General features: G+C 59.7%; 3 protein-coding genes across 3 annotated transcripts; 2 read left to right on the top strand and 1 right to left on the bottom strand.

The window, feature by feature from the left end:
- Positions 1-115: 115 nt before the first annotated feature.
- On the top strand, positions 116-4,369 carry BESB_053900 (acyltransferase domain-containing protein; the record flags this gene model as incomplete). Its single annotated transcript, XM_029363825.1, has 4 exons — positions 116-1,740; positions 2,234-2,569; positions 3,040-3,409; positions 4,190-4,369. The coding sequence occupies 4 exons, from the start codon at positions 116-118 to the stop codon at positions 4,367-4,369; spliced, it is 2,511 nt and encodes an 836-aa protein (XP_029219748.1).
- A 2,630-nt stretch (positions 4,370-6,999) lies between these two features.
- On the top strand, positions 7,000-16,990 carry BESB_053890 (ATPase, AAA family protein; the record flags this gene model as incomplete). The annotated part of the gene is made up of 12 exons (XM_029363824.1): positions 7,000-8,030; positions 8,546-8,713; positions 9,273-9,489; positions 9,899-10,308; positions 10,888-11,118; positions 11,549-11,668; positions 12,076-12,223; positions 12,689-12,734; positions 13,105-13,785; positions 14,452-14,699; positions 15,191-16,134; positions 16,603-16,990. 12 exons carry the CDS (start codon positions 7,000-7,002, stop codon positions 16,988-16,990), a joined length of 4,632 nt encoding a protein of 1,543 aa, XP_029219747.1.
- A 1,669-nt stretch (positions 16,991-18,659) lies between these two features.
- On the bottom strand, positions 18,660-20,760 carry BESB_053880 (uncharacterized protein; the record flags this gene model as incomplete). The annotated part of the gene is made up of 2 exons (XM_029363823.1): positions 18,660-18,789; positions 18,953-20,760. 2 exons carry the CDS (start codon positions 20,758-20,760, stop codon positions 18,660-18,662), a joined length of 1,938 nt encoding a protein of 645 aa, XP_029219746.1.
- Positions 20,761-24,025: the final 3,265 nt, after the last annotated feature.

Genomic DNA, 24,025 nt, shown 5'->3' with positions numbered 1-24,025 from the left:
TCAGACGCTCACTCGTTAGTCTTTTTTTCCCTCCATTCGCCGTTCTGCTGGCGCAGCCTAGGCCCGGATTCCGGAGGGAGGACGCACGCTCGCCTCTCGCCCGCGCAGAGACAGGATGACACGCGTCAGAGACTCCGCCAGCGCCGAGGAGCCTGTCGGGCGCTGCAGACGTCCCGACGCGGCGAGTTGCTACCGCGCGCGGCCCCCAAACCTGCGCGTCCGTGCAGACTCTGCGCGTTATAGGGCGCCTCCGGGGGGCCTCGACAAAGACTCTTCCCCTTGCCCTGCGTCCCTTCAGCCGTCGTCGGCCGCCAGCCGCTCTCGCGAGGGCAGGACCCACGAGCCTCGCGCCCTGAAGATGCCTTGCCGAAATAGACGGAAGCGCTGGAAGCAGCCGACCGCGGTTCGCGGACACCAGCGCGCGTCGCAGGGGCTCGCTCGGCTGCGTCGTCGCCTTGGTCTCCTCTTCTTTGCGTCGCTTGCATCAGCCGTTCAACTCTCCCTTCCTGACGCTCGCCTCAGGTCTGCTTCCTCTCCTGGCTGCTGGGCTTCTCTTTCGGCCGTCTCTCCGTCTCTTCAGGCCGACGCCCTGGTCGCGGGTCCAGGATCCGCTGCACGGGCCTGGATGGAGACGTCCTCGCCGCTGACATTCTCGCTGCGGGCGGCAGCGAATGTGCCCAGGCGCGCCTCCCCCGGCGGTCGTTACTCTCCTCCCGATTTGACTTTTGGGGACGCGGCCTGGGCTCGTGAAGCTGCGGTGCCGCCGCCTCAGGTGAGGCAGAGTTTTCCGCACCTCTCGCGGGCTTCGGCGTCCTTGTGTCTGCGGTCTTCACGCTCTGACAGGCGCGCGCCGGCTCCTTTGGCTTTTCTGAGGTCTGCAAGTAAAGATTCGAGTGCAGGATTCTTCCTCTCAGGCGGCCGCCGTTCGTGGTGTTCATTTAGGGCGCATCGAGCGTCAGGCGCCGGAACACCTGCGTCGCCTCCTGCCTTTCTCAACTCTGCCGCCTCGCAGGCGGCAGCTGCCTTTGTTTCATCACCCCTGGACTTTTCAGCGCGCGCAAAGGCGCCTTGGCTTGCGGGTTCTACCCAGCGCCATCTGGCGTCTTCTGCGGCCCTGGGATCGCCTTCCGTGACGGCGCGTCCTCCAGGAGCGTGTTCGCCTCTTTATTCTCGCTCTTCTTCTGCGCTACCTGCCTCCGCCATCAGCCTGCGTTCGTCTTTGCTGCCGTCCGCCCTCTGCGCGAGGGCGCCAGCGTTGCTGTCTTCCGCTGTCTCCCAGTCTGGCTTTCCAGCACCATCCTCCGCTGTTTTTTCGCCAGTTTCTTCGTCTTCGACTCCTTTGTCTGCGTTTATGCCTTCCTCTTCCTGCCGTTCTGCGTTGTCTCTTCCTGCATCGCCGTCGTCTGCGGCCTCCGCTTCTGAGCCTGGCGGTGCGCCGGCGTGGCTTCCGTACGGCCTCCCGGAGCGCCTGCCTGAAACCCTGGCGGCGAGCACGAGTGCAGAGGCCCTCCAACAGGCGAAGCTGCATCTACAGCGGCTGGCACGGTCAGGCGGCTTGGCTCCTTCGTTGGGTAGGACTGCAAGCGGCGGCGAGTACACGCCGACGGAGGAACGGCCGCCCTCGAATCCTTTCCTGTCTGAACAGCACCAGTTGATCTTCGCGAATCTCGCAGATATCTACGCGAGAGAGGCTGCGAAATCCGGGCAGCTCACTGCCCAAGAATACGTCGACATCCTCGCGTAAGCCTCCCGCGAACCCACGCTGCCTACCGAAAACGGCGCGGCTGCAGCGTCTCCAGTTGTTTTTGCGATGCGCACGTCCACGCGTCCCTTTACGGGAGTCTCATGCCCTCGTGCTCAACACGTGCATGCGTCTGTGGCTGCTCAACGCATGCGACCCGCTATCCATGTGCATGTGCGTTGCTTCATTTGTCTATCTGTATCTGTCTCTCCGTACCTCCACATCTGCGTGTGTCTCTATATCGTTATCCATACTCATCGACGCCCCCATCTATACCCTGTAGGCGCAAGGGACTGTGAGATACCGTCGGCGGCTTCAGGGTACAGGCAGGGCGCTGGGGCTTTGCGTTGGCTGCTGGAGCGCAGGTTGTTGCCCCGTCTTCTCTAGCTGTGTTTTTTCCGAGCACGCGTGCCTGTTGAGCTCCAGCGTGCGCGCGCGTTTACGCGTTCGCTGTCTGTCTTTGCCTTGTTTCTTTCGCGCGCGCCCCCTCAGGAGCGTCTGGCAGCTCGCGCAGAAGTACGCGGACTACTCGTTCGCGCCATTCCACGCTGCGCTCCGGGAGCCCTTCAACTTCTCGGAGTGGTCGCAGCGTCTCTGGCGGCCCCTGGTCTCGCTGCCGGCGAGCCAGATCGTGGTGCCGCGCCCGTCCGCGGCGCTGGCCTTCGCGACGCCACTCGGGCAAGTCAATGAGCGCCTCGCGGTCGGCGACAACGTCGTCTTCCTCTCCAATCACCAGACGGAGCCCGACCCGCAGGTCATCAAGCTTGTCTTTGACCAGCTGGGCGAAGCGCAGCTCGCCGAAAAAATGGTTTTCGTTGCAGGACACAAGTGAGCTCCCACTCCTCTCTCGGTACACGTACCCGCCCCACACCTGCCGCCGTATGCGTCTGCTTGTCCGGCGAGTCCCCTGCTCCGCGGAGGGAGACACCGGCTCTCGGCGTGAGCGGGCGGCGCGGCCGCGGACGAAGCACCACACATCCGTGCTTGTAGGAGTTGGCGTTTGGCAATGGAGTGCATGCGGAGGAGGTACACACGCGGCCGTCTACGCTTTTTCCAGTCAAGCGTGCAGGGTACTTGCGTCCAACCCTCAGTGAACACACAGACATTGTTTCGTAGGCGTACAGAGCGATACTGCTCCTCGCCTTTGGACTTCCTTGCGGGGCTCTGGTGTGCGCGAGTCGCGGGCGCCCGCAGGCGCGGGCGGCGAGCGATTCTGGAGTCCATCCGTAGCATCGCATCGGCTCAGTGCCATGGGCTGCGTTCGCGTAGAAACTTTGTGGTCTTTCCCCCTTTTCCAGAGTTCGCGAAGACCGGCTGTCAAAGCCCTTCTCGCTGGCCTGCAACCTGATTTGCGTGCACTCCAAGAAGCACCTCACGAACCCGGAGCTGTCCCCCGAGGCGCGGCACACGAAGCAGCGAGAAAATATCGCGGCGATGGCGGCGCTGCAGCAGCTCCTGGAGGAGGGCGGCAACGCGATCTGGGTCGCTCCCAGCGGCGGCCGCGACCGCGAGGACGCCCGTGGGCTCTTTACCCGCCCCGACGCCTTCGACTCCAAGACACTGCAGATGTTCAGAGTCCTCGCGAGGAAGGCCCGCCAGGCGGGACGGACCACGCACTTTTTCCCGATGGCGCTCTTCACGGCGCCCATCTGTCCGCCGCCAAAACAGGTGCGATGACGCAATCAGTGGGAGCGCACAAGGCACGCGGAGGCACGGCGGCTCAACAGACACGCACGCGACACTGCGAGGGCGGACCCCGACGGAGCATGCTTTTACACGACGAGCACACGCTCGGGGTGGGGGGAGGAGGGAGGGAAAAACCGCGGAAGAGCTGAAGGGTGGCAGGTTCGATGCGACAGAAAACGAGAGGACGAGCAGACCGTATCAGAATACAGACGAAGAAGAGAGGCCGATAGGCGGCAACAGAGGGGACGCAGCGAGTGGACGATGCGCCTCGTGAGGGAAGGAAGGAGTGCAGGGGCACAGATACGCATGCAGAGGCTGAGACGCGCGTGACGCCTCTGTTTTTGCTTCTGCTTCCCCCGTAGAGGGCAGCGCGGTGCACGTGTAGATAGCCGCGCTGAGATTGTTCCCTTTTTCAGCTTTTTAGTTCCCGAGGCGTGCCGCCGCAACAACAAAGAAGTGGAGTGTGCCCAGGCACTTGGGTACATTCGCGTGCAGCGTTCTCGAGGGGGCGCCTCTGCGTCCGGTTTCTAAATTTCCTTCTTTTTGCCATTGGACGGCCTTCGCTGGTGTCCAGACACTCGCGAAGCGGGGCTGCCGTCTATCTTTGACGCTATACCCTCCCAGCCTTTGTTTTATCTTGAAGTGTTTCTGAAGCCGCAGTCACGCCCACTCACCTAAGACTCTCTGCACCCTGCCGCGATCCTGATTCGTCTACGGCCGTGCTCTTCACTTCGGTCTTTGTTGTCGGCTGCCTGCGCACAGGTGGAAAACGAACTTGGAGAGACGCGCATGTGCGCCTTCAGCCCCGTAGGATTGGCTGTCGGCGAGGCCCTCCCGAGCGACGACTCGCTGAGCCACGAGGACTTCGCCAAGCTCGCGGAAGATGAAACAAGGCGCCTCTACGGTCTTATCACTTTGCACAGCGAAGACACAAGCGCGTAGGCGCACAGGCACGCAGCGCTCCAGCGATCGGGGGCGGCGGGAGGCTTCTAAACCTCTTTGCAATGATGCTTCCACGTAGTGCGCCCAGTGAGAGGCTCGTCACACGCTCCGCGTGGACTGCGGTGCCGAGAAAGCCTCGAGAACAGGCGTCCTAGCTACGCTGCGGCGCTGGCCATGAGGGCAGCGCTGTGTAGGAAGCGAGGCCCCCTAGAGCTCGCCATCAAAGGGAACTGCGCACTGACACGCAGAGCGTTTTCTCCAGTTTGTTTTCGGAAAAAGGTACTTACGTCTCTCTCCTCCTCCGCGCCGTCGGCGCCCTCGCCAGCCCCGTGGAAATCCGAAACGTGCACACGCGCGTCCTCAGAGCCCCGCGCAGGCTGCGACAGCGCCCGAATGAATATATAAGTATGTATTTGTATGCATATATGTGGAGCTGCGTTCCCTAGTTTGGTCGCGTGCGTCGTCTTTTCGCGAAGTGGGATCTCTCCACTCCTGGAGGGGAATAATCATGAAGCTGCGTAAGTCTGCTTTCTATGGAGGAATCTCTAGGATGCAGGCACAGGAGCACCACACACATGCCATAGGCCTGAGCATCTGTTGAGGCGTGATTCACAGCGCCGATGACCTGGCTATGTTGAAAAACCCGTGGATTGCATTTTGCCATACCGGGAGGCCTCAGGCGGAACCCTGCCGCGACTAGCATGCTCAGAGCCGCCTGCGTGGACCGAAAGGCATCGTGAACTGGTCACCCTCACGCTTTTGCCGAGTTACACGTTTCGCTATCAGAGCGGTGTCCCTCCTCTCTCCGTTTGCATCCGTTACATCTCGGAGTTGGATGTCCCCACAGTGATACGAGACATTCCACTTGATCTCGACCAGAACACCACTAACCGAGTAAACATGGCACAAATGTGAGTGCAAAACCTCTTTTGCAGGCCACTCCCGTAAACACACGTTAAAACTGCGGCAGCTGGGCAGCAGGCACCAGTGCGTCTCCACGCTCCATTGTCGCCTCCTACTGTTCCTTCGACTGCTCACAGAACGCACATTCCCGCCGAAAGTGAACCGAACTCGGCGGCACAGCGGATCCCACCAAAGTGTTTCAGACGTCTTCCCTCCACCAAAAGCTTTGCACGTAGTGTAGGGTCTAGGGTCGGCCTGCAGCCTCATCACGGTCTTTATGCGATACATACAGCCAATCTAGAAGTGCTCAGATCGACAGAGACAACGCGTCGCCACGGACAAGCCTCCAGAAAACGCATCCCGTCTTAATTCATCCGGCTGTACCAGGAGCCTATCATTCTGTTAGATAAAAGCATGCATATCGATGTCTTCGCAGGTCCGTCGTCACCGACAGTTCTCGCCCGCCGGCAGCTCACGGAATGTGTACTGCGAGATAATGTCTTCGTTATGCAACCCTCGCGACTTGGAATCCGTGGGAGCAAACGCTAAGGCAGCCTCAGGTGAGGTATCACAGACATTAGAGACGCGATGATTCATGGGTGTGGTGTCAGGCGGCATCTGTATTCTACACGATGAACAGAGGCTCTCCTGACCTCCCTGAGAAGGAAGACGGCATCCACTTTTCTACCTCCACCTACGGCACAAGAATAAGGCTGCAGTTGGTCAACTGCTACAGGTTCGCTTGTAATATTAGCCCTTTGAACTTGCGTACGAACTATGCGTCATGGCACGTTGCCGTTTCACCTAGACTACTGTGAGCACGGCTGTGTGTGAGCGCGAAGCAGAGCCTCTGCCTTTGTTAAACACTTTAGAGCATGGGGATGAATCTTCGGCGCCACTCCTGCTGCCTTGAGCAGAGCCTTTGCGAGAGTGGAGGACATACACGCCCAAAGCGCAATCTCCTGCATCCGCCTGGTAGACGCTGGCGGCTCGCTGTCCAAGGCCTGAGAGCGGCGCCATACACACTCTCGGCCTTCGGGGGTTTTCCCACTCGCTCTGTGGATCTGAAGTTAGCAGAGATGGCTCCTGCCTGACTTCGGTTCGTATTTCTCTCTGTCGCTGTTCACTACTTTTGGTTGACCAGTGACTCTGCGCACAGCACGATAGGTACCTCGCGCATGCAAGTGTCTGCGTCCGCGTGTGTTGTCTCCTTTTCGCCCAATCCACCAATCTGGCGGGAGATAAACACGACAAACACACCCCCCAGGGGCTCTCACTTCGATATCTCATAGCACCTGAGAGTCTTCGTCATTTTTCTTTCAGCAGAGTCTGTTTAAACGATTTTAGCTCTTCCTCGCGCTGTTTTCTGCCCAAGCCGCTGCCCTGGGCGGCCGCTGTGTGTAGGCACCCAGACACGCATGCTTACGTGGAGGCTCAAGCGGCTTTCGGCGGCTTCTCGGAGCGGCTGGAACTTCCTTTCCGCTTCCTCCTATTCCAGAGTTTTCACGGCCTCGCTTTCCAGCGGATTCTGCAGTGTGTGGATAGCCGCGCGTCAGGGGCGCCCCTACCCGTCCTCTGTCTTGTGGCAAGTCGTCTCCCGGTAGGAAAGATCGAGGCGGAGTCCCGACAGTTGCGTCCCCTGCGAGGCCCTGCCCCTGCTTTCTAGCGAGTTTTCTTCTCTCTTCTTCCGCTTTCGTCTCCCTCTACGTGTCCTCTCCGCCTCCACGATGGACGAAGACGACTTCCTCGTACCCGGCGACGTCGACGCGCTTCTCCGCGAGGCGGAGGCCTTCGAAGAGGACGAAGTGTTCCCAGTCCCTCCTGACTCTCCCTACGCGTCGTCTTCCTCGCCGCCGCGTCGTCCTCGGGGTCGCGCCGGAACCGACTCTTCGGGCGCCGCTGCCTTTTCGTCGCCCGTCGCGGCTAGGAAGCGAGCCGCTGGAGGGGCATCTAGCCGCGGTCGCGGCGGCAGCGCGCGCGGCTTCGCGGATGCCGGCACAGAAGTTGTTGACTGCGACGCCCCGAGCGGGCCTTCGGCGCCCTTCGGCACGCCGCCGCCGTCGAAGCGGTTCAAGAATCGCGAGGGACACGCGGCGAGGGCAAACGGCACGTCGTCTTCCTCGTCGTCCTCTTCGTCGGCAGGGGGCGTTTCGCGGGCGGCGCGGGAGGGAGGAGACGATGTCGACGCGCTGTTGACGTCGTCCTACGGACCGCTGGCCTTTGGCTTTGACGACTGGGGCCCTGTCCCTTCAATGGCGCGGGCCTCTGTCTCTTGGCCGCAGGGGCCGTCGACCTCCACAGAGTTTCGTTCGCACTCCACTGAAGATTTCTTCTCCACTGTCCACGACCTCCGCGAGCGCGTGTATCGGGCGTCGCTTGACGCGAACTCCACTCTGCCGCCGCTCGCCTTCGGCTCCCTCGTGCCCCTCTCGCACCGCCCCGCGGGCCGCGACCGCGAGGAGACAGGGGACGAGGGCGAGGGGGCGCACCCGCAGTCGGCGGTCGAAAAGGCCTCGGCCGTCGCGGCGACGCTCGACGGACAGCACAGATCTGTTCGCGTCTTCCCCGTGGACGTGCGAGGCGGAGGCATCCCGTTTTTCCTGAAAGTCCTGTCGCCTGAAGAGGAGCAACGCCGCCAGCGCAAAGCCGCGAGGGCCTGCGGCTCGGCCGCTGTGTACGACGAGGAAGACGATGAGGCGACGGAGGCTCGCTGCACGCCCGGAAGGACGCTGCGGAGATCCATGCAGGATATCCTCAGGTACGCGAGACACGGCCTCGTGGGAGAAGCTGTCGGGGGCGAATCCCACGACTGGCGCGGAGACGCCACGCAGCCCAGCGGAGAACAAACCAGACCGCAGCGCGGCTGACGAATACCTCTGGCTGTTGACTCGTCGTTGGCGTGCTAGAGTCCATCGAAGCGCACGCTGGTCGATCGGCCTGCCTTTACTGAGCGGCAGCTCCACCAGGACGACACAGATAGCTTTTTACGCGTTTTGCGCGGGGTTTCGTATTTCTGAATTCAACGGGAATGCGTGAGCGGTCAGGAGCAACACGAGAGGAACGCTGGTGTCTCCTCTTGTGTCGCACACCCCCACAGAACCCCGCAGAATCATCACGAGGAGCTACCGAATACGATGCACTTTCAAGGCGGCGTGTACCGCGCTCGTTTCGATGTAAGGCGTGCCATTTTGTCGTCTCTGCTCTCCACTGGGTTCTTGGGTCCCGTGCTCCGCGGCTGCAGTTTCGCGCGCTTTTGTGCCTTTTTTCCCCCAGAGAAGCGATGGAAGAGGAAGCCGCAGAAGCAGCTAAGAAGGCGGCGGAGGCAGCGGAAGAAGCGGAACAACCGTCTCCTCGAGCCCACAAAGACTCCCGCCGAAGTGCGTCTCGCGCGGCGGGGCAGGAAGGCGTGCGGCAATGGACTGAGAAGTATCGAGCAAAAAGGTGAGCACATGAAAAGACCAAGAGGAGGATGTCTCAAACGTGTCACGACAAGCTCGTTTATGGCTGCGTGTCCGCTGCGCAACCACTTCTAGCTATGGTCAGGGTCTCAATCTTGTTTATCGGTTGGGATACACGATGCAACAGACGAGAGTGGACGCCGATGGAGAACGCCACATGCCGTCTATACGGCCAGTCAGCACTTTCCGAATTTTTTGTTCTTTCTCTCTCTCGGATGCGTGAGCCCGTGTTTCGTGTTTGCGGAGCGTCTCTGCGTGTGCGAGGGGTTTGCATCTTTTGCTGCGGTCGCGGTTTTTCCGTCTGCGATACGCGTGTCAGCATCTCAGACGCTGAGGCACCTTGTGTCTGTGAGACACATCCCAAAGCCCGTCAGCTTCTTACTTTCATCTCACTTCGCCGCCGCCTCCGTTCTTCCTTGCTGCGTCTGCCGAGGCGGGTAGTGGACATCTACCTCCTACAGAGAGCCCGCGGATCGGATTTGTAAGCGTCAGCAATATGCGCTGATCTTTGTTTCCCTTTTTTTCCGTTGGCGGTTTTTCAGGGTTGTGGAGTTGCTCAGCCCGCCAGCGACAAACCGCAGCATGTTGGTGTGGCTGCGGCGCTGGCAGCAGCGTCTGGAGAGGAGGGGTTCGAAGAAGGAGAGAAAAAGTGAAGATGCCAAGACGGAGGCGAGCCGCAAGCTCCTCAAGGGCAAGACAAAGGGCGACGGAAATGCGGAGAAAACCGACGCGGGAGAGAGCGACGAATTCCTACCGAGAGTAAGGTGACCCCAAAACGCACACGCCGACACGAAAGCTCTGTCAGGCACACAGAAACACTCCACGGGAGGCGCCGCGAGGCGGGAGATTGGCAGCACCACACACAATGAGAGACACAGAGGGACGAGAGCGAACACTGAGAAACAAACTGAGCAGACAAGAGATTGGTGGCGAAGAAAAGAGAAAAGGAAGCCCAGGTAGCGGCCGCCGGCGGGGTTTTGGAGACGATCTTGCGGGCTACAGGGCCGACCTGAACGCGGTAGAAATCGATTCAGCGGTAGACAGGCGGCGATGGAGAGAAACAGGGAGAGAGAGAAAGCAGGAGTCGAGACAAGAATGCGAGACGGCGGGTACACCTCGCGCTTACTGCACATGGGCAGTTTGCTCCGGCTCTTGCTCGGGTGTCCAGATTCTGCTTCTTGGCGGCGCTCCAGGCATCGGGAAGACGACCTTAGCGCACGTGTGTGCGCGGCATTTTGGCTTCGACGTCGTGGAGGTCAACGGCAGCGACGACAGGTCCCGCGCGACGCTCCTGCCGCTTGTGATGAATTGCGTGACGGGCGCAGACAGTTTCTTCCACGCTTCCAAGAAGCGCGGAGCCGTGACCGCCTCGACAGGCGCCTCCAGAGCGCGCGAGGAGAGTCAGATTGAGGAGCGAGCGAAGCGAGAAAAGAGCAAGCGCCCTATCCTGCTGGTGATTGACGAAATCGACGGGGCCGCTGCGGGCGGCGGCGGTGAGGAGGGCAACGACTCCGTCGTTGAGATCATTGCACGGCTTGTCAAAAAGAAAGACGCCAAGGGAAAGCCCTTCATCAAAAGGTACACGTCGACGGAGGCGGGACGGACAGCAGCGGGATATGGGGGGACAGGCGCGACTAAGCGGCGGCAAAAGAACCCAAGCAACACCGCGAAATATAGAGACGAGTTTGCAGCGCCAGGCGACGCACCATCAGGACGGCTACAAAACTTGTGCGCTCACTCTGCTTTCTCTTCGGCTCTGCGCCTCGACGCTCTAGCTGTCGACCTGCTTTCTCACTCTGCAGTTAGCGCCGGATGCGCGGAGGGTGAAGCATGCCTCCATCTCCAACACTGGATTCTCCTGTCGTCGGCGCGCCCTGTTTCACTTGATTACGTTGATGTCCGCGACTAGCTCGATCGGTATCCATGTGTCTGTCAAAGCATATATATATATATATATATGTAAACGTATATGTATATATATATGTGTACGGATGCGTTTTGCTGGCTTTGTTGTCGGTCTCAGATCCTCTCCGCCCTGTCACGTGTTTTGGCAGAACAAGGCGTGTCTCTTTTTGCCTTGTTGCGTGAAGTCCAAGCGTCCCTTGACTTTCGCATCCGCTCGCACCTGCATTTTCGGTCTATTTCTCTCTTTTGCAGGCCGGTGATTTGTATCTGTAACGACCTCTACGCGCGCGTGCTGCGCCCACTGCGCGAAGTCGCACACATTATGAACCTGGCGCCCCCTCCCAGGAGTGTCCTCGTCGAGCGCCTTGCGGAGATTCTGCGAGAGAACAAGCTGACGGCAGATCGGCAGTTTCTCGATAGACTCATCGACGTCTTCGAGGGCGACATTCGCGCGTGCATCAACGCCCTCGACTTCATGTCTAGGTAACAAGAGGCATCCCCGCCAAGGCGAAGCGTGAAATCCATCCATGTGTGTATGTTCAGGCGTAAGCACTCGCTTGCGCAGAGAGGTCGCTAGACCAAGAGCGGCACGTCTTCCCCCTACCAAGGATGCCTGCAAGATACCAAAGGCGAGAAGAATACATTCTCAAGCATCTGACCTCTGCATATATACATATATATATATATATATATTTATGTGTATGCTTGCCCTGGCCGCTAGAGGGGAGAGATGCGGCAGAATCTCTTCTCCCGTGAAAAGCATCGATCGTCTGAGATAGCGACGCTTCAAAACGCTGAGCCGAGAAATAACTCTGCGGAAGGAGAGTCAGGCCCTGCTGTCGGCGGCTTGTGCCGCACAGCCCTGGAGAGAGCTTCTAAGCTTTCTGACCCCGAGCTGGTTTGTGATTTTTAGAAAGTCGCTGAGCGCCGGCAGCCGGGAGCTGCGCGAGGAGGACCTCGAGCTGTGCGCCGTCGGAAAGGATCGCGAGAAACACGTCCAGGATTTCGTTCGCTTTGTCTTCACTCCGCCTTCGTGAGTCCCCGCTGCACCTCATTCGCGCTTTCGGCGCCTTCCGCCGTTAAGGCACCAGCGTCGCGCTGGCGCAGATTCGCCGCTTTCTGCGTTTTCCGCGGAACTGTCGTTTTGTGTCTCCGACTTCAGCGTCGCCTCTGGTCCGCCATTCCGTTGTCTGCGTCTCTTCGCCGGCGCCTCTGCCTGGGCTTTGAGGCCTCTCGTGCTTTCTGCCTGTGTGTCTCTTTCTCTTGCTGTTCGCCATGTCTCCTCACCTGGGCTCGCTTTCGCCTCCCACCCTCGACGCCCGTTGAACAGACGCCGCGCCGCGCGTCTCCCACGAGGAAACTCGGGGCGGGACTTTCGATCTCTGATAGTCTTTGACTGTCCTTGTTCTTGCGTGGCTGCTTTTTTCGTGTCGACTGCAGGAGGTCGCAGCCAGCGCCGGCGGCCGTGGGCTTGTGGGCGCCCACGCCCTCGAAGAACTCCGTCTCGTTCTTGGAGGCGTTCGGGGCCCTCGCGCCTGCCGTCGACGCGTACCTGGCGCCCGCGCTCCTCCAGGAGAACTTCACGCAGGTACGCTCTCCCGGCTGGCGCGCAGATTCGTTTGCGGAGGCCGCGCTCGTGCGCCTGCTGCGGCGCGAGGCTTGGAACGCGTGCACGGCTGTGCTGCGCGTATAAGTGAATGTATTGTGCAGATCCCCGACAGCCACGTATACATGCACATATAGATGTATGTATATACGTGCATGTAGATGTATGTATATGGGTATGTGCGTATGCCTGCGAATGCGTGTCTACTGTTGGGATGCATGCGCCCAGGAGTCGCGCTTCTGCTTTCCTGTGCATATTTACGAATGCTCCGTTTTGAGGTGGCGAATCGGGATTCAGACGGACAGGTGAACAGACGGACCTTCCCTCGCTTCCCTGGGCCGCGTTGCTGCGCAGTGCGTCGCGAGATCGCGTTGCGCGAAACCCGCATGCACCTTGCGTGTCTCCAGTGAAATATCGGGTTTTTTTCGCACTGTGACGGGTTTTCAGCTGGTGCGCAACGACTGGAATTTCGACAAACTGTGCTACGGGACAGGTGAGTTGCGTGTTTCGATGTTCTGACTGTTTCATCGGCGCGGCGTACCCATAGCGTCGTTTGCATGGCATGGCGCTCGAGCCAGGGAGGCCCCGAGACGCTGTCCCTCTTTTGATTACTACACTATATTTTCATGATTCAAAGATTTTATTCACAGTTTACCGAAGACTTAACTCGCTCGGTTGGTTCTCATCGTGTGGCGGGTCCTAGGTTGCGTCTGGTCTCGGTGAACTCTCGCTGGACTTGGCGGGCACTCTCGGCTTTTTTGGAGCGCAGGGTCGGCTTTTCATGCTTTCCTCGCTTCCGCTTGCTCAGCCTCGCCTGAGTCCATGCGAGCTGCTTTTTCGCTTGCGCATGGTTGTTCCTGCAGAGCTCCTGGCCTTCAGCGACTGCTGCGCGTGTCCGGCGCTGCTCGGTTCGCGTTTCTCCTTCGGGTCGGCGGACAAGCAGAGCGGGACAACTTCGTCCACGGTGTCTCCTGCGGCGCTGTCGCTGCTGCCCTTTTCGCTGTTTGCTTCCCACTTTTGCGTGACCTCCTCGAACCAGGCGTTTTTCTACGCGGCCTCTTCTGGCGGGACGTCGTCGCGTGCGAGTCTCGTCTCGCCCTCGCTCTCCGTCTACCGCGTGTTTCGGAAGAAACAACAGTCCTGCCAGGCAGCCGTCGCCGCGCTCTCCGCGTTCGCCTCGCGCGCACGGCAGGTGTCGCCGAGCGAGGCAGGCGAGGGCGAGGGCGGCCTGAAGGAGCCCGCGGGCGCGCCGGCACCGCTGGCCGCCTGCGGAGACTTGCTCCGCGTGAGCTTCGCTCGCGACACCGTGAGCGCCCTCGTGCGCCTCGCACTCCCTACGTACCGCCACAACACGGACTTCGCCAAGCTGCCGCCTTTCAACGCTGCGCCGGAGGTCCAGACGGGGGCGAGGCGCCCGTCAGCCGGCGGCAGCATGCGCGGGGAATCTTCGCGGAGTAAAGCCGACGGCCAAGAGCGTGGAGCCTGGAAACCGGCTGGCGAGAGCGACACTGAGAAACGCCAGCGCGTCGAGTCTGCGCTCGCAGGTAGGCAGGTTTGCCAGAAATGCGACAGCGGCGAGCAAATATTTAGGCGGGTTGGGCGGCCCGCAGGCAAGACCGAAAAAGATGCAGACAGGCACAAGCGAAGATGCAGGGGGCGATGCCGATGCGCTGCTCGGTGACGTGCTCGTAGGAGGGCGCGAGCAGGCACGCGGACTGATGCCGCACAGAGAGCGGTTTCAAGTCGTTGGGCAGCAGTGACAGGCGAAAAAACACTGCAAAAACACTGCAAGCTCAAGGCACAAGACGTTATGCGATAGTCTGCACACTCAGGAGGCTGGCAGAAGTCCCTCCGGACGGAGACAGGCGGCACGATTTGCCAGTTTTGCCGATCCCTAGGATATCTGCTGAGACCGGAACGGCGCAGCATCCAAAGCGACAGGCGAGGCTTTCTTAGGAATCAGTGCTCTTTCACCTTCGTTGCAGTTCTCGATTTCCTGTGCCTCCTTCGCGTCGTGATAGGCCGCGCTTTGATCCACAGGTGAAGCGGAGCGTTGTCTTCCGCGCACCGCATGTCTCAGTCGAACCCTTGCTTTCTTCCGGGAGCTCGGTTTCCTCGCCGAAGGCTGTCGCTCCTTCATCCTCTTCTCACTCAGCCCCTGGCGTTAGACGTTTGCTCTGTCGGTCGCGTTGTCGCTTGCTGCCTCGCAGACGCGGAGGCCCATGGCCTGCCGAAGTCTTTGGCTCAGCTCGCACTCGGCCCTCTTCTTCCGGCGTCCTCTTCGCTGGCGTCGCTTCCCTCGACGAACGGCAAGGCGGCGCCTGCGCGCGGCGGATCCGGCAGGCGGAGCGACGGAGAACGCCCAGAGCTGCCCAGATCTGTGCAGATCCTCGCAAAGATGGCCGCGCTGTTGACCGCCTACGGACTCTCCTTCATCGAGGTTCGGCACGACGCCGAGGTGAGCCCCATCAGCCAGCTCTTAGGAGAGAAACATGCGCGCCTGAAACATGCAGATGTGATTTGCAGCGGCGCACATGCTGGATAAAACAGCCGCAGGAGAGAGCAGGCACACGAATGCGACCAGCGACCCCAGTCCGGGGGCGAGCAGTGAAGCCTTGGCCGTAAGGGACTGTCTAGCCTCCAGCACCGCGTTGAACCCGTCAGCCGTCGCAGCTCCGTCCGCACCCTTCCCCCCTCGCCTCCGCGCTTCTCTCCTCTCTGCCTTCCGGCTCCAGGGTTGCCCGCTGCCGGTGCAGCGCAGGCGCTCAGAATCCTCTGGGCGATCTTTGGGTCTCTCTCCTCCGCGTGCCGCGCGCTGTCCCGGGCCCCTGCGCCTCGCAGTGCTGGAGCCCTTTGTCGCCGTTCTCGCGTGAGATCCCCTTCCCGCGCCGCGTGTCCGCGTGCGTCTCACGTCGGTGCACGTCTGCCGCTGACTTTCCTTTTCTTCAGCCCGGCTCGGCTCAGTCAGCTCGCCTTCGTTCGTCTTTTCGCCTCGAGCCGCCTCTCGACCTGCTCCTCTCACTCGAGGACTGTCGCCGGCAGCAGGGAACGTTTCTCCAGGCACGGCAGGGGCGCCGCGCGCCCTCTGGGCTCGGGGCGTTTTCCGGGGCCTCTTCGGCCTCGCTCGTGGCCTGTGGCGGGGCCTCGCGCGGAAGCTCCTCTCTCTTTCTTTCGGCGGCGCAGAGCGACGCAGGCAGCGACCTCTGCTCGCTATTCCTCGTTCCAATTGTGCATCCGTTTTCGGGGCTCTCGGAGCGCTCCTGCAGCTTCCTCATGGAGGCAAAACGGTATTTGAACGCACACGAGTCCCCCTTCGCAGCAGGGCCAGTCAAGAAGGATGCTCAGAAGCCGCCGGCGGGCAAGAAGGGCGAAAAAGGTGGCGAGAAGGTGCTTGACGGCAGAAAGAAGGCCGCGGGCTCGCACGCGCTTCCGCCTCTGGAGAAAAGACGCCTGGGGGGCCAGAAAACGGATTTGGCGGCAGCCATCATTCTCGTGAGAGAGGTCGGCTGGGTGGCGTTCATGGTCGGAACTGCGGGAAGCGAGAAGAGAAGAAAAAACGCGTCTTCTGCGTCCTCGTCGCACCTACCGCGTGCCGCACCCACAAGCGACCGGCGCTACTCAGAATCTGCCGAAGGTGCGTTCACACACGCCGCGGAGGGCCGCGAGGGAGAGGACGCGGTTGCTGGAGCAGATGGACGAGCGAAGGTCTCTGCGGCGCTTGCGTTCTCTCAGTGCGGAGGGCTGAATAAGGGCGGAAGGAAATCTGGTGGATCGGAAACGACGGGGGAGAAGCAGCTGCAGCGCGGAGGCCACGAAGCCGGACTGAGGCTCCAGCACATGAGCTTGAAGGATTTTCTCGCCGAGCAAACAAAAGTCGCCCAAGCGATCCGCAAGTAAGGAAACAAGAGAGAAGGAAGTGCAGAGACCCATTTCCTCCTTGATCGATACGCCGCTCCGACCTCCAGATGCTAAATAGCCCTCCTTGTCAGACTTCTGTGCCACGGCTTACAAGAGTGCTTGTAGCCCCAGCCCTTATCCGCCTCGACCTGCCAGCTCCATGTTCTCACCTTCCGCCGCTGTTCCTACGCTTCTCCCTCGCGCGCGTAGCCCGGAGGAAATCCTCCTCTCGCGCCATGCCAAAAAACTGCGAACCCACGCATTCTAAACGCCTGCGTCGTGAATTCCCTTTTTTCACCTGCGATTTGCACGCGCGCTGTATCGCGATGTCCAAATGTGGCGTCGGCAGAGAGCTGACGGCGCGGTCGCGACCCGGCTCTGCGGTTGTCTTGCGCTTTGGTTCACCGGCTGTGTACACCTCTTTCGGCGTTGCTCTGGCTCTTTTCTCTCCGCCGTTTCTGCAGGTTCGGCTGCGTCGTTCACCAGCTCCCTGCTTCACAGAAAACAGGAAAAACGGAGAGGGGGGGGCAGCTGGGCGGCTGCGGCGCGAGGTCTGTTGTGGCGTGTCTGTTTCAGCGGCAGCGCGAGGCCGAGAAGAGAAGCGACATGGGCGCGGACGCGGCAGCGACGGACGCGAAAACTTCTAGAAAGGACAGCGAAGGAGGCGAAGGCCAGAAAACGAGCAAGGAGACGAACGGAGAAACGACAACGGCCGGCGAGCCCGAAGACGGGTTTACGGTCATTCGGAATATGACGGACATGTATCGCTCTTGCACCAACGGATATTTCAAGTTCCTGGAGGGACGCTGCAACGCGGTCGTTCAGCCTGTCGCGGATGACCTCTTTCTCTGATCTGCGACTCCGCAGACGAACGCGATTCCATTTCGCGTAGCTCCGCCGTGCCCATCCACAGGCGACGTAGCTCGTGCGTTTCGGCACGCGCAGGCCCCACTCCTCGGCCTTCCATAGGTTTCTGTGGACAGGGTCGCAGGTAGCTTTTCATTTTCAGCTGGATCTTTGCTCTGGGAGTGTGCTGGTCCGTGCCGCCCTTCCTGAAAGCGCCCAAAGACGTCCCTTCTCGGCCGCGGCGCGTTTGAGGCTGTGGCGCATCGATACGTTTTCCGCAAGCCTAAAGCAAGCCCATGTTAGCGGGAGTCCCTATGAGCAAGAAGTCTAGCGATCATTTGCATGCAGCTCCATTCTACGGAGAGTTCTCCTGGAGCGTTTTGTCGCCATAGAAGTTTCTTCGTCCCGTCCAAACGCTTTTCGTTCGCTTTGTCACATCTCCTGGACCGATGCAAACGTGTGGGTGAACGGGAGGCCCTCAGGAGGCAGAGAAACCGCTGAATGAAACTCTCACGAATTATTTAACAAATGCTGTATCGCGCACTGGCCTGACAGCGCGCGAGTCACTGCGGAAGGCTCGCGCTCTGGCTCTTCCACATAGGTGTGAGACCACAGTCGCACCGTCAATTTACCACTCGTTATTAATCATAGGTCGGCGGGATCAAAACGGCTGTCGCTGATGTCGTGGAGGGCCATTTTCCCCGAGAAGCAGCTGTTCGTAGAGACATCTCTGAGCAGAACCCAGGGGTTTTCACGCCAGACACAGAAACCCGTCGCTTACCGGAGGATCCATTTCCTGCAGCACTGTCCAATGTCCAAACGGAGTGGTGCTTCATATCATACAATCGGCTGCCGGTGTACCACCAGGACGGCCTCACGGAATTGTCACACCCCGTAACGGATACTCGAGGTGAGAGCGACCTCAGTCCATCGGCACGGTGGAAGTGTTAATGTGTTTTCCTATAGGTTCCTGTGGACGGCTAGATCTATGGAACATGATTGCTCAGGCCTTGAAATTAGATTTTCATTCGCAAGGAAGACTCTCTGACACGTTTCTTGGCGCAGAACGTGTTTTCTGCAGAGGATTGCCCTTGTGCCTTGGGCGCCACCGTTTGCTGGAGCGTTGTTCCAACGCGCAAATGGGGTTCCATAAGAGGCCACCTCCAATAATCCAGCGCTGTGAAGTGAATCGTGTCTTTTCGGGATGCCTTTCTCTCTGCCCTACATGTGAAATGCCAGTTGGTGGAGGTTTGTTCTACGTGCCAGTGTGCAGCTTATTCACTTCCCAGGCTTCAAAGCACTATGCGTCTGCTGCTCGCCTCTGGACTGCGGCCGCCGTACTTCGTATTCCTCCGCTGCAGCCTTTGACTGTGCGACACGTTTGAGAACAGCATAGAACTTAGGGTTTACGGGGCACTTTCCGGTCACGGCTACGCCAGTTGCTGGACACGAACTCCGAAGATGGGAGAGCTGAGCCGGGACAGAACGGAAGTGCCGCATGCAATGACAAAAATGTGCTCTCTGAGAGGAATGGCCAGCACACGCAGAGAGCGGGTGGCTGGTTACTACAAGCGGGCACTGTTTTTAGTCTTCCAGGAGACGGTAGTTACATTGACACAGACTCGCGGCGCAGCGCAGCAATGCCCTGCTCTGCGCCGGAAAAAGTCCAAAAGAGTCACGTTGGAGATGTTGACACAGAAGGAGGCGAATCTGCGGCCCCTTGGGCTGGAGCATCCCCGCACAGGGTGGACGAAATGAAGCTCTCGTAGTCCAGCGTTAGCAAAGATGCGGCAACAGCTGGCAGCCTGAACAGAAAACGAAAACAGGCAAAGAGGAGCCGCATGGAGATGTACCGCTCCGCAGTGAGATGCACCGATGCCCTGCAAACGAGAGAAAGCCCGCGTCCTCCTCGAATTTTGCAAGCCTCGACATTTCTACTAGGCTTAGCTTCCGACCCCCAAGACTTACAAAAGGCGGGAGTCTCGTCGAGACCAGTCAGTATTCCGTATCCAGTCTGATGCTCCATTCCCCATGCCACGTCCCCCAGCGTCCGCGCAAACGCGCCCGCGAGCCTCCACCTGCTCCTCTCGCGCAGAGGGCCCGGATCGGCGGTTAGTGCCTCCTCCCAATTTCTTCACTTCCCGCCTCGCTTCGAGTCGAGTTCCATAGCAAGTCTCCGCGTTTTTCGGGTGGCGGCTGGGCACAGTGCCTCGAGAGGGTGCCCCCCCTCCGCGATTCGCCGCAACCGGCGCCACCGCCCGCTCTCTTGGCGCCACCGCTTCACAGACCGGTTTTTCGCTTTCGGATCGCACCAACGCGGACGCCACAGCATTGAGAAGGTCTGTGGTGCCTGAGCCTGCTTCCCTCAGCCTCTGCGCCTTCCTTGTCCCCTGAGAGAGCTTTGCAGCAAGGGCGTTGGGCACTCCATCACCCAGCTCCAGCAGGCACAGAACTAGGTCTTCCGGCGTCGGCCTCCCAAGTGAAAGGGCTTGCGAGCTCCGAACGCTGCAGCTTCCTCCCAAAGAGCTCCCAGAAGTGCTCCTGGCGCTCAGCCAGCTCCTGCTCCACGCGCTGGCGAGAGGAACAGACGACTGCACTCCGATTGACGCGCTTCTAGGGGGCAAGCTTCCCCGATCAGGGGAGTCAGCAGGCACGCATGGGAGGGCGCGTTCCGCTACAAGGCCTGCTCCGAGAACACTGGCTGGTTTGCCGATGCTGCAGTATTTTCCGGCATCGCGGCTGTCTCTGATGACACTCTCTGGCGGGGTCGGCCGCCGAGCCTCTTTCGAGCCAAGAACGGGCGCGCCCTCCGCCGCTTGACGAGGGAGCGGCGCTGCGAGCTGGCCTGCGGTCGAGGACGACGTTGAGGCCCCGGCGCGAGGCGCAGATAGGAGGTCAGGATTGAAGTGCCGAACAAGCAGAGAGAGACTCCTTTCATCGACCATGCGAGAAAGCCCTCCGTCGACGGGATCTGTCTGCGGCCGCGCGGTCTTCCACGAGAGGTGGCTCAGTGCGGAAGCAGGACGGTCACCAAGAGGAGCGTACGCCGAGGAGCTGCTTCCTTCTGAGAAGGACGCCAGGGACGTGTTGACCTGCCAGCGCGTGCAGGCCCATTTCAGAAGGCGCGCTCTGGAAGAGGAGGCGGCGCGGTGGAGCGCAAAGAAGAGACATGTCGCTGAGGCGCGACGCTGACGCGCCATAGCGGACTCGCACTGGTGCAAGAGAGTCGAGACAAACAATTCCAAGTTTCGGTACCCCACAGGGTTCTCCTGTGGCGACGGGAGTGCAGACGGTGAGACACTCGTGGTAAGGGTGTGCGGCACTGAACCACGAGATCCGCAGCCTCGAGCTTGCGAATTTGCCGGGAGGTGACGTGAATGAGAGTAGGCGGAGACCGCCTCAAAACGGTTCATTGCCGCTGGGGCCCCTTCGCTATCGCCCTCGACGGCGGCACTGGGGCGGTCTTGTAGGACGCATGACCGGTCAACAGCGGATAGATCCCGACCTCCCGTGGCGCAGCCAGCAGAAGCCCCGCCCTGTGCGACGCCCTGGAAGAAGGAGGACGAAGGCGCTTCAGCTTCTCTACTCAGACCCCTGGAAGGCGGCGACGCAGGAGGCCCGAAATGAGGTGACGTTGGAGGGCCGCAGTCTGTCGAAAGGGAGTTCTCATCGGAAGCTACGAAGCATTTTGTAGAGATATCAGGCGACCCGCGAACATCAAACGAAGGCGCAGTCGGTGGTAGGGCTGAGACGGGGACGGGGGTGAGGCCGTCCATGGCGCCAGGTAGTGATACAGCAGTCGGCAAGACTAGAAGCAGGAACCCTCTCTAAGAAAACTGAGGATTCGGCTTGACGGTGATACTGCAGGCCGTGCTTACGCAGCGTGGATACACAAGGAAGAAGGGAGACGCTGACACGTATGAAGGGCAAGCTCGGAGACCTACGCATGCATTGGCGAGGCAACCTCCTTCTAAGCAGAAACGTCGTTATTTCCGGGCCTGAAGAAGGACCGGTCGCTCTGTGGGAGGGGGGACGCGACGACAAGCACGGGGCATCATCTTGCACTCGGTAAAAAAAAAAAAAAAAACCACCTGACGCAGTTGGAAGGCAGACCAGAGGGGCACCCCTGCCACCTGACCACCTCCCTACGCCGAGTGAAACAGGCACAACCGGAAACTCTTCAAAAATGGGTAAGGCGTTGCGGTTTATCGTTCTCGCGCACCACGGCTGTGGTCGTGCTTGGCGGGTGTAGTGCAAGTAGCCGGTGAGGTGTTAACAGACGAGTTCAGAAGCCAGCACAAAGCGCTCACATACAATGGTACCGCGCCAGGAGACACAACGAAATACCTCTGTATGTGGCGGGCGGTCAGTTCCGCCGTTCAAGTTTCCCCATTTGTTGCTTCCGTGGAGTTCACAACGACCTCTCCCGGCGACCCCCAGTTGGAGTTCCGTCCCTGACGACGACGTCTTGACACGTATTCACCACGCACGGTACACGCTTAGTAAGAAGAAAGAGACGCAGATTCCGAACTGTTCACACTACGTCCCGTCACTAGATAACCTCATTTGGCGTGGCGCCAAGTTTCAACAGACATGAACGAGACCTTGGCTTGCTTGCCGCATGCCATGTCTAGTTCATCGGCGTCGACAGCGCTACGCATGAACAGGACTCGACAACTTGCAAAATAGACTGGACAGAGGATGGGACCGCTATATCGACAAGATCAAAGTCGAAGTGCACTTCACCGGATTCATATTTCCATCGGTACAGCCGCATATTGACGAGGGGCGACTTTGCACTCACGCAGCCACCGCAGGGCAAAGACCGCGCGATGGGTGTCTCGAGGCTTCCCCGTCCCGCCGGTGGGCAGCCCAACAAAAACACCAGGAGAGTGCAACGCCTCGCACATATAGTGATTTTTCAAGCCAAACATTGCCTCCGAAACACGAAAGATATGTTCCAGCAAACTGAGTGGATCCAGGGCCTAGCAGCTGGCTGAGGTCAAAACGCTTCCCTCTCGCTGCGGTGCGCGCTAACTTCACGTGGTCGGCAGGTAAGCCACGTTGCCAGGCGAACTGTGTCTTGCGCCGCGGATCTGCAGTGCACACATTCGCAACACGGGGTTAAAAACACTCACGTGCCGCGGAAGATGCGCAACATCCCAGAGTAAAGAGTTTGTCTGTGGCAGCTTGCCCTATAGTTTCTGATGAGCAAAAAAGCGCCAGGCGTGTCTTCAAGCGCCATAAAATAGCTTCTCATGAGGTGGTTGGCTGCGGCCTCGCCGACAGGCAGTTGCCGGTCCGCTAGCTCGCGAGGCAGGCTTGCCACTCCTCGGATGCGACCGCTGCGTTTACACAAGGGACCGCATGGATCGTAACTCAGAAGGAAAGATTTTCATCATCCTAGGACCCACTGGTGTTCCCTTCACTTACCTACGACGACTACACACAGCTACTCGCAATGCCGTGCCCAATCTGAGTCGACGATGATCGAGGCACTAGGGGGGCGCGAGCGCCACGCCTCCGCAGGTCCACCACCGCGGACGGATACAGATGTTTCCTCACTGGCGCTGTGCCGTCACGCTGCGACATTGTTCTTCAAGGCGCTGTCGCGAAAAAAATTCCCATCATCGACCTTCGGCGAGGGCCCCTGTGTGCACCATACTTGCGTGTAGATTTTAGCCTCACAGAGTGGGGTCAGAAACCGTGCTACTTAAGGGCTGCAGTGTCTCGTACGATGCGTCGCGAATTCCCGACCCGCCTCCCACCTCTACGCCTGCAGAAGGGCCGTCCGTCTCTCTCGAACAGCGCCGGGTGCGGATGGCAAACAGCGGCATCTCTTCCGGTGACCGAGAGTCCACAACTCGCTGCTGCAGATGGTACGGTAGGCGCTTGCCTCCCCCTCCCCTTGTCGGAGATAAGAGTCATATCCAGCTTGCGACCGAATGCCGCCGCCTACCAACATAACCTAGTACGATGGAGAGCTCTTGAACAACGTACTTCTGCGTAGGCGTCAACCTGACAGACGCTGAAGGCTTGCTCGACCACAGACCGGCAGGGGAAGGGGGGGGGGAGCAGCAGCGAATCGATTTGTGAGTCGCTCTCTGGGAAAGCATCCGCTGTTCCGGCGATGGCCCCCTACTGATAGATAGACATCGGGCTTACTGCGTTACTCTACGACTCCGAGAGAGAAGTGAGCGTGCAGTTCTACAAAGTACAAAACCTCTGGGTTTCCTACTTGTGGCAACGCACGGTCACGTGACCGGGAGCCTTGAGGTGGCGACATGGGCCGATGCCTTGCATCCCCCTACGAAACTACCGTCGTGGGGTGCCTCGGCGGTATTGCAACGGACATTCACTGTAGTCCCGGAAAAACACCGCAGTCATACGCAAACCGGCAAATGCATTCTCTCCCCTCAGTGTGTGCCATCTTAGCACACGGTAGTATCGTGCATCGTATGAGCCCTAAGGGCACAAGGTATCGGTGTGATTGGGAAGGCGCCCAATCGGGCTATTGGAAAGCGGGTACGTCGCTCAAGAACAGACACATGTCGAGATTCGCGCACCGCGGAAAAATGCAGTTCCGCAGCGGAACCGTTCAATTCCCTTGGAACAACACAGAAGCGGCGAAGGCAAAGCTTCCGTTCAATTCTCTTTTGAGCGGCCGTGCTTCACCCGCCCCCTTGGAAAAGTAGTTCACTGTAGCTCCCAGCTCAGCAGAGCGCAAACCAATAATCTTTGCTTTATATATGGGGCTCTGCCTCTTGTTGCACTGGATCAGGTCGCAGCGTGGAGACTTGACGAACCGTCGTACAATTCACAAACTCGCGGTTCGCTACTCCCGTGCCCTGTTGCCGCTGACCCTTGCGGCTACTCTGCGGTATGCCGCGGCACTCGCACACCCGACACTGGAAACTACCACCGCAACCACGTGTGCTCCACCGCAGTGCAACTTATCGTCCCACGTTGCTAGTGTCGAGTGTCCATTGCCATGTTCACAAAAAACCGCTATACATGTCTGTTCTGGTACAACAAGCCCGT

Source organism: Besnoitia besnoiti, chromosome IV, assembly GCF_002563875.1.
Source record: "Besnoitia besnoiti strain Bb-Ger1 chromosome IV, whole genome shotgun sequence".
NCBI lineage: Eukaryota > Apicomplexa > Conoidasida > Eucoccidiorida > Sarcocystidae > Besnoitia > Besnoitia besnoiti.
Note: the sequence above shows the minus strand (reverse complement) of the source record. Positions and strands in the feature narration are given on the sequence as shown.